At 40.6% G+C, this 15,788-nt stretch overlaps 1 protein-coding gene across 1 annotated transcript; it reads left to right on the top strand.

Annotated features, from left to right (window-relative positions):
• Positions 1-14,297, top strand: gna15.1 (guanine nucleotide binding protein (G protein), alpha 15 (Gq class), tandem duplicate 1). The gene is made up of 8 exons (XM_079686317.1): positions 1-258; positions 567-738; positions 4,509-4,693; positions 4,835-4,989; positions 5,864-5,992; positions 8,139-8,268; positions 9,665-9,818; positions 12,170-14,297. Exons 2-8 carry the CDS (start codon positions 588-590, stop codon positions 12,373-12,375), a joined length of 1,110 nt encoding a protein of 369 aa, XP_079542443.1. The 5' UTR covers positions 1-258; positions 567-587; the 3' UTR covers positions 12,376-14,297.
• The last annotated feature ends 1,491 nt before the right edge of the window (positions 14,298-15,788 follow it).

Consider the following 15,788-nt stretch of genomic DNA (forward strand, 5'->3'; position numbering starts at 1 on the left):
GAGCTGCACATTCCTCTGAAGGTGCGGTGTGGACTTTCCCGGGCGGCAGGTTGTTTCGAGTGGGCTGAAAGAGATTTGAGAAAGTTGTTTTAACTCCGTATCAGCGGGCTAAACAATGACGCTGTCTGTGCGCTTCAGCGACAATAGCTGCTAGCTGTTAGCCGCAGGTGGACGGGACGCGGTGGAGAAATGAAGCGCACCGAGAAATCAGAGACTGTACCTGCTCGTTTTCAGGGAGTGTGACGGTCTGATTTGCAGGTAAAAGAAAGCTGTTTTTAAACTTTTATGACTTTGACTTTCTCTTGAATTAGCACAACGTTTTTTTAAAGGCGTATTTGATGTCAACACACTGCAAAAGGGCGAAAACGCATTTTAAACACCTGTAAAAGTTTAAAAACACCTGTTAAAGTGTAGCTGTCTATGTAAAAGTAAGATTTCCGGGAGGGGGGGGGGGTGTGTTAGAATAGATCCTGACAGTTCCATTAATTAGAAAATCCCGAACTTGACAACAAGTTTATTGTCAGTCCTTATCGGCTCATAACGTGCAGCTGATTATTCATTAACAGTGTTTTGGGTTTCTGTGGGCCATGGCGGGCTGCTGGCCGTGCTGCCCCAGCCTGTTTGTGTGCTGCCTGTCCGAGGAGGACAAGAACGGCCTCGCGGTGGACAAGGAGATCGCGAGGATCCTCAAGCAGCAGAAGAAGAAGGAGAGAAGGGAAATTAAAATCCTCCTGCTGGGTCAGTGACACATTTTTATTTTATTCACTCATGTAGGCTACTTTACTTTCCATTATCTGCTACTCATACTTCTACTGTACTACATTTCATTGGCAAATATTTACTTATATAATAATTGTTTACTCCATTACATTTCCAACTTGAAAATTCAGATTAATAAAACACATTTTAATGATAAATAATTGATCATAAATGCAAATGACTATAGGTTTAACACTGTATTTAAAACTTTGTTATTAATATACAATAAAATATATTATTATAAGAGAATATATATATTTTAATTATAAGATTGATTAGAATATAAAATATTTGATGACATGACAACATTTACAAGCTACTCGGCATTATAATGTAATGCATAGCTTGTTTTGACCTGCTGCATCATTCATGTAATGAACACATTAATGCATTAATACAAATGTATAAATACAATTATATATAAAATAGTTATTATCATTATTTTGTATACTTTTTGAATGGGCTGTGTCCATAAAAGTATCGTTACTCTTAGTACTTAGAGCAGACTATGTTTTGTCTGCGATCTCCCCCGAGTAATGCAGGAATTTCACATGTGACAGACTATTTATACACTCTCTATTATTACTCCTTTCACTTAAGTAAAATATCTCAGTACTTCTTCTTTTATTTGTTTTCAAAGCCCTGAATGTGCTGGCTCCTGCCTATATAGCCAAACTCCTCCATCGCTACACCCCAGCCAGAGCTTTAAGGTCTGCTGACCAGCTGTGTCTGATAGTGCCCAAGACTAGGCTCAAAGCCTGAGGGCACAGAGCCTTCGTAGCAGCTGGCCCCAGGCTCTGGAACACTCTGCCCCTCCATGTGAGGTCGGCCCAGACACTAGGGGTTTTTAAATCCTCACTAAAAACACACTTCTTCTCCCTGGCCTTCTAGTCAGAGCGGAGCATGACACCTGGCTATTCCCTGTGTTTTTTATATTTCTGTTGTAAATTATTTTTCTTTTATTGTGATTGTAGTAATGTGCTTTTATTACATGTACAGCACTTTGGCTCGACCAAAAATTGCTTTTAAATGTGCTATATAAATAAAACTTGATTTGATTTGATTCTTGCACCTCTGATTTAATATGAGATCAAAGGATTTAAAAGAGCAGTGATGGCAATTATATTTTATAAGTTAAATAAATGAACTCAGACAGTTTAAAAGGGCATTATAAAGGAACGCCCTTTTTTAACACTGCCTGTCCTGTTTGGTAGCCCTGCAACACAGTGTGAACACTATGTGAAGCATGTGTCACTGTGAGAGTATGCGAAGTATGGTTCGGATTGGGATCGGTTGTACCTGAAAGCCACGGAAACCTACAGGCTGGTACACAGCTGGTTGGATGACTTTCAAATGTTCTATTAATCTCCAAGGCTGACAATGAACCGTGGGGTGAAAATGTGTGAGAGGCAGACATCTGGTTCTGTCACCTTATGGCTTACTGGTTTTCTTTTAAGGGAGTTTTTCATCACTTAAGTGCAGAAGTAGCTGAGAAACAGCGCTGAGATGACTCAGAGTATTGTTGAAATTCAGCTTCTGACAACTTGGATTTTACCGATACTGTTCTTTCAATTCATTTTGCTCACAAAGTTTAAAATACAAGTAAAAGCATAAGACAAAATGGAGATAAGTGAATGGGAAACCTTGATAAGCTATCTATAGGTTAAAAAAGGACACTTAAAAGAAAGTAAAAAACACCTTAACACCAACCAAATAACCTAAAAAAAAATATATATATATATATATATATAACACCAACTCATCAATCTTAACATTTGGTCAACATTTGGTAAGATATAATAAACACATATGACAAAGGGAAAATAATGGTTTCAATTAAATTCATTATAGACTAGAGTTAACTGAAGAGGGGATTAATCATTTAATAATACTCTGCACATGTATTCACCTAAATTTGACTAATCCCTGTTTTTGTGGCCTTACAGACTGTAACCACGGCACAAAATGAGCAGGCTGAACTGCTACAAACAGTCTTATCAAACTAAATCTGTTAATCCTCTCAACACTTGTCTACTATGATGTAGATGTTGGCCATGAGGGTGGTGCAACAGGTTGCCATTGACGTGTCTGTGCAAACTGCGTATGTGTGCTAGAAGGTCAATGTTTTTTTGAAATCTCTTTTAGATTTATATCTGTGGAACTGCAGTATGGCGTCCAGATCACATTTCTAAATATAATATTTTTGGTAGTGGTTTTTTGCGAAAAGGAAGCATTCACTCTACTTTTATCTCTGCTTTTGGTCTCCACCAACTGGTAACCGACACATTTGGCTCTGTAGCTCATTTATGCTCCACGATGTTTACCAGTTAGTCTTAACCTTTGTCTTACTGTTTGGTGCGGAGCAGGATGTGTACAGTATGAGCTTTCATCATCTAACAAACACCGAACTTTAAAACCAAAACCAATGAGCTGAAAGACGCTGAAACCCTCTGAGGGAATCATTATTTGAGTTCATCACTAAGAGCAGAATCAAGCTATTTCACGATGTTCAGCCCCAAAAAACTGGAACTTAAACCGTGGTAAAAGGTTCAGCAAGTCTTCAAACATTTGTTCATTCCAGTGACTGAATCACTGACCTCTTTAAAAATGATTCTTCAAACTCACTTTTACAGTTTGGTTTTGTCTTAAAGGTGGGGTAGGTAAGTTTGAGAAACCGGCTCGAGATACACTTTTTGTTATATTCCATGGAATGCTCTTAACATCCCGATAGCAATGAATATCTGAAGTGCTTTGACTAAAAATCCATACAAAAATGTAATCTGTGGAAGCCGTGGTGCTGTAAAAAGCACGACCAATCATCTGAGCCGGTCCGGCTAAAATAACTGGATGCCCTACCTGCCTGTCAGCCTTCCATCTGTGCACAAACTTATCTCGTGCTCTCATTGGTCATGTGCGCGTTCGTGTGTGTTGGAGGAGGGGCTCTGTAAGGAAGTGGCAGATTTTTTCCCGGCTATATATTTTCAAATTCTAGCGCACTCGAGCTGGTTTCTCCAAAATGACATACCCCACCTTTAACTTTGCCTTTTAAACTTGAATTATACAGTTTTATATCCAGTACCATACATGGGTGTTATAGTCTTATTATTGTAAAACGTCCTTAAATGAAAGGTTATTTTAAAGTTGTTTTATTATTATTATTATTATTACTATTCTTAATACATGTTATTAGTATTTAACATCCTGTCTGCAATACTAATTATACATTAGAACATATAATAATCTTTCAGGTCTCTCTTGAAAATGAGACCTTGAGTCTCAATGAGATCTACACCTGTATAAATAAAGGCTAAATAAAAATAAAAATACTTATATTATTATTATTATTGTTATATACCAGAGAGTCGGGCCCTTTCAGATCCTGGTGTGAAGAATCCTTCTCGTTAAAACTGACTGTATGTCTTTCAGGCACCTGTTTTAAATCCCTCTTGACATTTAACCACTCTCCTAAACAAATTCCAAACATTTTCACCCCTACAAGGTTTCATTTCAGCCGACCTGCATGTGTTTAGTCTGTGGGAGGGAACCCATAAAGACTCAGGTAGAGCATGAATAAACAGAGAGATAATATAACAGCAAGGCGATGATGCTAGGCCCCGTTGACAGATGTGTACTTCATATAACTGTTTTGTGTGCTTGAAATGTTGCTGCACATGTCTGTAATGGTGCAAAACGTGTGATTTTTAACGCACTATAAATTAAATAAACACGAGAAATTATCAATTCCTCAGGTACTGGAGAAAGTGGAAAAACCACTTTCATCCGGCAGATGAGGATCATCCACGGACGAGGCTTCTCAGAGGAGGAGAGGAGGAGTTTTGCCAAATGCATCTTCCAGAACATCCTCACAGCCATGAAGGCCATGACGGGGGCCATGACCGCGCTCAAAATCCCCTACTTCAACCCAGAGAACGAGGTAAAGTCTCAGATAAACAAACAGAGTGGTGCGGGCATCAGGGCAGAGAGATTGTGCCCACACCAAACACAGAAACACACACTCAGCACGATTTAGTCTATACAGAGTGTTTATGCTGAATCTCAAACCCACTTTTTTCAGATTTACGGGAAGTGGCTGCATGACATAAACACGGTGCAGATCAGCCATCTGGAGCGCGGCTACGTGGACGCCATCCGCCGCCTCTGGGCAGACTCGGGGGTGCGGGTGTGTTACAGCCGACGCTGCGAGTACCAGCTCCTGGACTCCACTGAGTAGTGAGTATCTGTATGAGAGCGTCATGTGAGCAAACACTGTCACTGCAAGCTGTCCAAGATGATATCACACTACGGGAATCTATAAGAGAAGGTGTTTGCCAGATGCAGCATCAAAATGTCAGGGGAGTAAAGCAAAAACTCACCTCTCGAACTAAATAGTATTCAGTTTCTATACAGTATAAAGTATATATTTTTTTCTTAATTTATTCTTTTCATTTAAAGAAAATAACCTTTTGATGACATTATCATAAAAGAAAGGATCCTTGGATATTGATATGTCCCTCCTTTTCTGCCACACACCCTCAGAATGAGTTGCATACTATGTGTTTTTGTACTGAGACCACTAGAGGGGGCTAGTTCCCCCACAATGTTCTTTATTCCCAGCCATGTCGAAACCACCAGTTGATCAAAGAGTGAATACGGAAGCACATCAAACTCCTGTGAGTCAGATGAAACATGAATCATCTTTTAAAATGTTTAGGAGAACCTGAATGTCACAATACCGCATACATTGTTTTTTTTAGCTCATCACGAAAAGATGTAACACAGCCTGTGTGAGCCTCACGCTCAAAGTATGTAACGTGTCCCAGAACAAAGCCAGCTCAGTTTTCTCTTTCCTATTTCCTCTGTTTACCCAGTAGCTCAATCATAGCGCTGTGTGATAAGAGACAGGCGGTAGCTAATGACAGCTTGTATCAACACGAGCCATAAAGCCGTCATCTGTGCACACGGCGATATGGACTCGCTCCACTCCCTTCTTGTATTTTTAATCACTGTTTTTTATTATCATCATCATATATCTTGTGTCCCTTCAGTTTGCTTTACCTGTGGAGTAAACAGAGACAATATGGAACTTCCTTCCTCTCTCTTTCAGCTACATGAATAACCTGGACCGCATCTCCGCCCCGGAGTACATCCCCACGGAGCAGGATGTGCTGCGGGTTCGATTCCCCACCACGGGCATCCACGACTACTCCTTCACCATCAAGACCATCACGCTAAGGTGACAGTCTTCAGATTAATTTTTAATATATATATACTTTATTAATCCCCGTGTGGAAATTGTTTCTCTGCATTTGACCCATCCTAGTGTTAGGAGCAGTGTGCTGCCATTTTGAACGGCGCCCGGGGAGCAGTGTAGGGAACGGTGCCTTGCTCAGGGACAACTCGGTAGCACTTGGTCTTGCCGGGACTTAAACTGGTGACCTTCCAGTTGCCAAGCCAAGTCCCTATCGACTTCGCCACCACCGCCCTTACTAGTCTTAATTCCCTTACTTGTGTACTCTTGCTGTGTTGAGTGCCTAAGTGTGTTCATGTGGGTACTGGATACAGCGTTGGAAGCTGGGCCAATTAATCTGATTAAAGTTGCTCACTGCCAAATGAAACATAAATTGATTCAATACTGAGTAAATCATTACCAAAATCTCCTGCACTCATTGAATAAAGGATTACATACTTGCTTTTGCCTTAAGCCACGCCTCCAATCCGCTGAGTCCAGTCTCGGCTCCGTCAAATGAACGAAGAGGGAAATAACTCTGGATTGGGCTAGTTTGGCTATTTTTTGTAAATGTCCCCGTTGTGGGACAAATAAAGGATTTCTGATTTACAATGTCATGACCTTTTAAATAAGGGCCATTCAAGTGTCAGCACAGGGAAGTTGGTTTACTTTGTTGATGGACACTCAGATTTACTGAGGTCTCTTTCTCAATGCAAGTCAATGGAAAAAGTCATTTTGAGCCCTGTGGCGTCACTTCACTGACACGGAAAGATGATACCACAGGTTGGCCAACACTCAAATGTGTTTCACCGTGCACTTCCTGCAGTCTTGGTTCATACTGAGAAGTACGGCATGCACTATGAGGATGGGTAAATTATGACGGACAAAAAGATACAAGTTGTAATTGTGAAACTCTGGACACTTCTCACCCTCAACGAACTTCACCTTGGCTTCTGAAGTGTTGGCACCAGCTGTGATTGGGGTTGATTCGCTAAACAAATACAAGTCATCCATGTGTTTTATATGATATTGACTAATGATAACACTACACAAAAGAGGCCATCATTTGAAAAGGTTAATTGAGCAGTCTGGCATGATTCGGTTCAGAAATCGATAATGTTTCTAGCTAGCTAGCGTTAATAAACTACGCTACCCAGTCGAAATTCACACACAATTGAGACAAACCGAATGGAGACACAACACAAGAGAAACTTATACCCACACTATTCACTGCATTGAGGGAAAACTCCCTGTTGACCTGATGCAGAGGCTTTGTCTGCAACAGGACTAGATTTATGACGGAGATGATAGACCTTCAGGGGAAGGTTTATTTTGAACCTGCGTTGTTTCTTTCTGAAACCAGAGGAAGACCTGACTCCAGCTGAGCAGACACAGATCACATTTCTTTGTGTGTTCCCAAATGAAATGACAACTGCTCTTAAATTATGAGGCACAACACACAATTAAAACAAACTAGACTGAAGGCAAGGTTTGTTTTGGCTCCGGCACAACTGACAGATTAATGAATGACGGTACTGCTTCTGTGTCGTTCACACAGCTACGCCCAGCCTGCAGCAAGACAGCAGGAGTTCATAAAGACAGATCCAGCTTTCCATTGCAAACACAACAAAGAAAAAGTCAACAACAACAGTAAACAAGTGAAAAATCTAACAATTTGAATATTTGTCACAATTGAATTTTCAGGCCTTCGTTGTCTACAACCAAATAATGAATTACTTTAAACATACACTATGTGATAATTGGAAAGTCAATACAAAATCAAATGAAGTGGTCCATCTTGTATCCTTTCCTAGGCTTTTTTAGGCAAAGATAACAAACGTATACGCATCAACATCAAACCTCCGTACCGCTTTTAGTTTATCTTTCATATGTCAGGATTTTTAAGGTCAAAATACATTTAACCAAGTCTATTTGAAGAATACAAATATAGTGATATTTGTATTTCTTAACCCAGCACCTCCTTATCTGAAGTACAGATCCCAAAACAGAGAATATGTCGACCTTAGGACTCAATACTAGTGCCTGCTTTGTTTACATCTTAAGTGTGTTCATTTGAACAGCGTTAGCACGGCTTCCTTGTTTACTTGTTTGTTTTTCTCTTGCCTTTCTAACTCTTGCTCCTCTCTGGCAGGATCGTGGATGTTGGCGGTCAGAAGTCGGAGCGCAGGAAGTGGATCCACTGTTTTGAAAACGTCACCTCGCTCATCTTCCTGGCGTCGCTCAGCGAGTACGACCAGGTCCTGGAGGAGAGAGAGACCATCGTAAGAGACACGTCCAACCTCACTGCAGAGCGTGGACAAAATAACAGAAACAGCCTAAACAGTCCAATATACACAAAATACTGTAGCTTATTGTAGATCTGCAACAATGAATTGATTATAGAGTTAATGTAATGAATTAAAATGAATAAATAGTTATATTTATAAGCAACCGCTTTTAAAATCATTTGAAGGTTTTAGTAACTTACCAACTACAAATACCGATTTAAATCTTGTGTTTTTGATATTGTTGCTTTTTTATGTTTAATATAATTGTAAACTAAATATTTTCGGAAAATTTGTCAGACAAAACAAGTTATTCAAGGTCATAATTGTGGACATGTTCCCTATCTTATGATGTTTTATAGACTAAGCTATAATGGATTCCTAACAAAATATCAATAAATTAATTATTAATAAATAATCCTTAGTTGCATCCACATATATAGATTATTGTTGCTGTTACATTAGCATTAAAAAAGCCTTTACGTTTTTAAATGATAACAATACATTTAAATGCCTTATATACAGCCAGTAGCTGTTAGCTTAATTAAATTGAGTACAAATGTATTAATTTCCCATTAAAACGTATTGTTCTTTTCTTCCGAGTGTTTTCTCAGTCAGTTCATACTTCCTCCAGCAGGTTTCACTCTTGCACAACAAAACCTCCCCCTCTCGCTCGCCTTCTGTCCCCCCTCCCTCCCTCCCTCCCTCCCATCCTGTCTCTAAGCTGTTTATCTCTCCCAGCCACTTTTTCGTCTGCCAACACATTCATTAACCTCCACAGAGGCCCGTGTGCTCCAGACCTCCATAAACCCCCCCACACCCCCTCCTCTCTTTAAAGGACTGCTTTCCTCCCGGCTTCGTCACAATCACAATCTGTCTTTCCATCCATGAGGAGTCAAAATCATCTCTCAGAAACTCACTGGTGTAGTTCATGTATCTATAACAACAAATTAAATCCCAAAATCAAGAAATTAGCATCTTATAACTTCCCTCGCCTCGAAGTCAATGGGGTTCATTTTAACGTGACATAAGATATGTGGTTAACACAAGCTGAAGAGATTTTAATGTTTAATTAAAAATACCAAATTTGTGTCCTCAAAAGGCCGTTTCTAGTGGCTAATGAGACTATAAAAACATAATTATGCCGACTATAAGGTAAAGCGAAAGCGTTTTTTTTCTTTAAGCCTGGCGTTAGCTTTCTACTGCGATAGCTTTGACTGAATAAATCATAAAAGTTCTGTTCATTTATGAAAAATATCCTGCTGAACGAAACGTTTTTCCTAACAGTTGTTTGCCACAGGGCGTATTCTCTGCCATTATCGAAACGCCTTTCCATTTTCTCAAAGTGCGACACTTCCTCCAGTATAAAATGTGACTCTGTTTCTGTGTTCAGAACCGAATGCACGAGAGTCTGGCTCTCTTCTACACCACCATCCACTCTCCTTGGTTCTTCAACACCTCCATCATCCTCTTCCTCAACAAGACTGACATCCTGGCTGACAAAATTATGACCTCTGACCTGAAGAAATATTTCCCCAGCTTCGCAGGTAAACACTGGGAGCCAGATCCAGCATCCTCCGAGTCACAAAGTCAAATATGGTCTCAAAAGTGTGGAAATCCCAACCTGATGCACCCGCTATTAAAAAGAATGTATCATTAAGAATATATTTTATAAATTAGAGTGCAGTCTCAACCTCAGTGTCATCCTGACTCTGAACCCAAATCAGAGTCAACAAACCAATAAATAATTCGACTTCAAAATATCGTCGACGACATATTTCCTCGTCGACGCATCGCCACACACACGTGGGTCACCCAAAACAACAACAAGCAGTTCGCAATCGCACTTTAAACACTATGGAGACTGAAACGGTTACCACCTCCTCCTCACAGGATTGCGCACGAAGCCCTGCAAAAAGCAGGGGGTGCTAACACTTAACCATAAACTTTATCGTTTACTTTTTCCGTCTTTATATGTAGATATTACTTTTCTCCGTTCATCTCCGTCACGTTGTTTCCATAGCAACAACAACTTCCTCTCAACAGCGCCACCTCTCCTTCAAAATAAAAGCATATTCATAAATAGGAACAGCCCTAGTGTGTTGTGCTGCTTGAGTTCTGTGCACTTCGTAGTGCTAACTATCTTATAGCTCTCCGTGCGGTTTGTTCGTACTTGGTTGGTTAGTAGTTCATGTTAGCTACCTAGCTAGCGGCGCCAGCTGTGTGTTAGTTAACGGTTGTCAGCATTTAATGTTGGATGGAATGGTAGCTAGTTTATGTCTGCAGAACACCGCTATCTAGCCGCTACTAACCCGGAACGAACAAACTGCACTGAGAGCTAACTCATGTTGTGGTCGTTTATGAGTCAAACATAACATTAGACTAACCTTAGTCAGCTTATAGTATCAATGTATGTCAACTAACGGAGCCAAGCAATGTCCAGGCCAGGGCTGCACGTAAGCTGGTGCGCAGTTGTCATGAATGAAGTAATGTATTTTGGTATTTATTTGAGATACATTATGTTTTTTACAAATCGAACAACAGAAAAATAATCGTTAGATTAGTCGACTAATCGATGAAATAATCGCCCGATTAATCGTTTTCAAAATAATCGTTTTCCCCCAGCACACACACACACACACACACACACACACACACACACACACACACACACACACACGTCACTTCCAGGTACTTAGTGTGCTTAATGACGTGGCTGCAGCCTGTAGCTCTGTTGGTGTGAAAAGCTGAACAGCGTTGCCCTAACCTCCCCTCCATGACACCCCCCCTCTAGCTCTGTTACCCATGGCAACAACCACCGACTGATATTGTGCTTCACGCAAGTCCTGCACCCCCCGCTACCCTCCAGGTGTACATTTGTGAGAGGTTTATGAGTGCAAGCGGAAATGTGTGACCGTGAGTGATTAATGATGTGTGTGTGTGTGTGTGTGTGTGTGTGTGTGTGTGTGTGTGTGTGTGTGTGTGTGTGTGTGTGTGTGTGTGTGTGTGTGTGTGTGTGTGTGTGTGTGTGTGTGTGTGTGTGTGTGTGTGTGTGTGTGTGTGATCTAACTGACTTTTACCATGAGGATAAAATAAAAAATAATGACTCCTACAGGGTGAAGCTCCCTCAGTTTAACCTCAACAACAACTCTGTGCAGCTCTTCCTCTGGTTGTTGCTAATGCTGCGTTTCCGTTTGGCCCTTTTTATCGCTGCTGTAAAGTGAAGGCTACTGTTGTTAAGAAGCCACACAGTCCTTTGCCATTTTAACACAGCGAGGACAGCAACTGGACCAGCACTTAAATGATTTGTCAATGTTCCGTGCTTATAGCTGCAGCTTCCTTTCATTTAAAGAGGCCATGTTATGCTTTTAGTGGTTATCTCTTTCCTGTAGTGTGTTATATTGGTTTGTTGTGCATGTAAATGGTCCAAAGGCTAAAATACCGGAGGAAGTTTCTCTCACACAATCTCTCCTCCCCCCTGCCTAAAAAGCCTCCATTGGACGCCTTTGTTTACTTCCGTAAAATAATAACATCATTATGTAACACACCCGTTCTTATTGGCGAGCGCTCCAATACATTGCACGTGATAGGCTAAGGGACCGGACCAATCACAACAGAGCCGGTCAGCTAACCAATCAGAGCAGACTGGGCTCTGAGTCCACACAAACGACAAAAAAACAGACACAACAGACAATTACGGAGACGTTTTTGGTCATCTTAAATCCAGTGCAACACACAAGATACTCAACATAAAAAGAACAAAAATAATTAAAAGTCACAAAATGGTGCACGAGTAAAAAGCAGGAATAAGTGAAGTAAGATTCTAGCATCTTTGTGTATTTTTTCTTGACAACACAACTATGTCCATCTCTAATATCTTTCTCACGTCTGTTTACAGGCAAGAGGCACGACCCGGATGATGCTAAGAACTACATCCGCAAGTTGTACGAGCACCAGGCCATCAACCGGGACAACAGGGACCAGTGGAAGACGCTGTACCCTCACTTCACCTGCGCCACCGACACCAACAACATCCGCAGAGTGTTCAGCGACATCAAGGACACGGTGCTGCTCAAATCTCTCCGGGACTACGGGGTCATCTGAACTCTTACACAGCTCTGGATGAACTGGAAGAAGAAATCTGCTGGTTCTTGACTGTCTGCACTATTTTACCTTTACCCATGAACGCCAGACTTCTTTTTCTACTTTTCTATAACAACTACAACTACACCGTCGTCCATTTTTCTAACCCCCTTCCCACAGGGTATATTGAAGAATAACGATGGAGGAGACTTCTCTCACCTTCACCAACACAATGTAATTGAATGGAAATTGGGAGAAATAACAATAATCATGTGACTTCTGATCAGGGAGCTAAGGAATAAACCACTTGTCTCACAGCTAGCAGCTTTCTTCCCCAATTTCGAGTGTTTGGAACATGCAGTGACTCCATAATTGAAGCAGGAGCAGTGATGCAGTGAGGTGTTGTGCGGCCACTAACAGAGTAATAACTTTTCCAAGTGGAGATGGGGGCCATGCTTGGGTACACTGCACTGCCACTCGCATTTTCAACAGCTTCAGGTTCAAGCACAAACTGTAATCACACAAACTGTTTCTATGACTTGAAATCCACGGTATCTTTTATTATCAGACTACCTAAATCGGGGATTTTCTCTCATTGATTAACGTCACCTCAGATTCTTCGATTGTTTCACTAACACTCCTGACAGAGAGACAAAATCCCTATTGATTACAGTTAATCTCACACTGGCAGTGTTCCTATCTGTTCAGCACCGTCTCCCTCAATTATTATGAGCAGAAAGTTTGTGTTACCACCTGGTGAGTCCCTCTCATGGTGCCATATCAGAAGTATGAAATAACATCCCCTGAATCAAAATGCATCTGACTGCACAAGGACTTCCTGGTATTACTGGCATACCGCATTTCACATGCAATTTTTTGTGAAATAATTCATATTTTTTTCGCATACTTAATAGTATGGTAGTATTGGAAAGCTTTTTTACATCAGGCTATGTAGGATATTCACTTTGATGGAAATGGTGAAACATATGTGTTACACTGCTAAGATAAACAACAAGAGAATCACAATAGAGTATTCAATTAAAATAAAACTAATTAGAATTTTGAGTTCTTAGTTTACACCTATTCAGCTGAATTTGATAGGTAGATCTACCGGTTGTTGGTGTTGATTCAACACACTGCAGATTGTTTAATGTTTAACAAGTTTTGAGAAAAAGATACTGATGGATTCAGTCTCCAAAATGTTCATCATTGCTGTATGGGAGGAAATACTCATGAAGGAGGACAAGAGTGTGGTTTTGGTTGGAAACACTGCAGAAAAAACACTTTAAGGTGCCTTTAATCAATGTTTTTAGGATAAATAGTGGATCAGTTGAATTCTTGTATGACACAGTACTAACTCTACATTGTTAGCATCTTTTAGCTCTCCACTTCAATTTGTGTTTTGTTCACTCTCTCCGCCTTCGTAGCGTTTTTTCCAGAAGCTACAGGCAGCTTTTGAGCACAAAAGTTTGAATAAAAACACTGTTCATCACCTGCCAAGCCTTAAACAGCAGAGAGTTAGCAACTAGCTGTGATTATGGTGGAACATTGAGCAGCTAGAGAGCAATGTCTTCTCTGCAGGAGCTGGTGGAGAACAAATACAGAGCTAAAAAGAGAGTCAATATCGCTAGAATAAGAGCCAAATAAATGCTCATGTTGCTAAATAACTGCTGGATTTGAAAATAAGCCACTGTTTGCACACCAGATTAAGTTACATAGTCTCTGAAATGTGCCTCTTTTGTACTTTTAAACATGCATTTACCAATGTCTACTATTTGATTGAGTTTCGTCTGCTGTTTTTTAAACACTGTTTACCCACAGCACACACTGTGATTGTAGTGAAATACTCGTACGGTGACAGTGGATTTATTTTGTGTAGACTCGGGTGGAGGAAGTGGGCAAATACTTTTTTCTAGTTAACAATAAAAAACTTGGAACACGCACCATGCTGCTTGGTTTTGTTTGCCTGGCAGAGATCGAGCGACAGAGTGTGTGTGAGGTGTTTCTCAGTCCTCTCAAAGGCTGAAATCACACACTTGCTGTGACTGGCACTTCGCAAATTGTTTTAGACTTTTTCTCAGAAGGGTAAACACGAGTGGTGCACGATAATTATCGGCCCGATAATTATCGGTCCGATATTAGGAATTATGACGTCATCCCGATAAACCCGATAAAAGTATTAATAGCACCGATAATATACAATATATTTTTTGGGTAAAAAAAAGAAAAAATACTGCGGTGTGGGTGGATTGGAATGAGGGACGCTTGTTTTTCACTCGGCTCCTCCCGTTTTGCCAGTACTGTGGTATTAGTGGTTTAGGAAGAGGGGAGTTTTTCACAAATCCAGCGCTCCCTAACTCATGCCTTGCTGTGACGTGTGCGGCCGTGAAAAGCCAGGACAGTAAACAAACATGTCGTCGGTAGTATGGGACTATTTCAAAGTTTCAGAGTTAGATAGTTCGCTTGCTATTTGTATTAACAAATGCAATGCAAAAGTTCCACGAGGAGGGAAAAAGGCAACAGGTACATTTAATATATATATATATTATATTATTATCGGTTATCGGTATCGGTCTTGAGAAGCAGGAAGCTATCGGTATCGGTTTCAAAAAAACTATATCGTGCATCCCTAGTAAACACCGTAATACAAACATCTTGCTTTCAAATATACAGGAAATACACAAAACAACACAAGTACACTCGAGTCTAAAATGTCTCACACCAACTCTCCTCAAAATGCCAAAATACATATCACCAGGCTAAAGCAAAAATACATACTAACATGCACCTAAACATAAGAGACACATCTGCTATAATCATCTTTCTGAATTAGTACAGCCAAAAAGTTACATAAAGTCACAGACAAGATAGTATGAGGACATGTTAATACAACCTCACCAAAGATTGAGTTGTAGTTTTATAGATTTTTTACAGAGACCTGTGAAAACACTATTACAGTAGTCAAGTCAGTCAGGCTACTAGTCAGATGATATGAATGTATGTAGCTGTTATATGATCTCCATCCTGCTGGCAGAGGCAAAGTATTTCCTCATTAAAGAAAGAGTGACAAATGGCTTCTCCCAACTCCATTTTGTCAGTTTCCTTCGAGTGGGAATCCACTGACAGCGAAAGTACCCGCTGCATGACACGTGTTTACATAACAATTATTATACGGATATTGAGATAGTGAAGCGTGTCCCTGAAGTTCCCTGTAATACACACACACACACACACACACACACACACACACACACACACACACACACACACACACACACACACACACACACACACACACACACACACACACACACACACACACACACACACACACACACACACACACGTAATGGCTGTCAAAGCTCCACACCACGGGAGTGTGATTTTGTGGCCCTGGTGGCTGTCAGTCAAGTTGACGTTCTGAAGTGTGATGG

Source organism: Notothenia rossii, assembly GCF_949606895.1.
Source record: "Notothenia rossii genome assembly, chromosome: 1".
In the NCBI taxonomy this organism is placed as follows: Eukaryota; Metazoa; Chordata; class Actinopteri; order Perciformes; family Nototheniidae; genus Notothenia; species Notothenia rossii.

What these genes read in the sequence shown, in the direction of transcription:
- gna15.1 (XM_079686317.1), top strand. Translation starts at nt 588, where the DNA reads ATGGCGGGCTGCTGGCCGTGCTGCCCCAGCCTGTTTGTGTGCTGCCTG. An exon ending in AATTAAAATCCTCCTGCTGG is followed by an intron (nt 739 to 4,508) that starts GTCAGTGACACA and finishes TCAATTCCTCAG; the next exon opens with GTACTGGAGAAAGTGGAAAA. An exon ending in CTCCTGGACTCCACTGAGTA is followed by an intron (nt 4,990 to 5,863) that starts GTGAGTATCTGT and finishes TCTCTCTTTCAG; the next exon opens with CTACATGAATAACCTGGACC.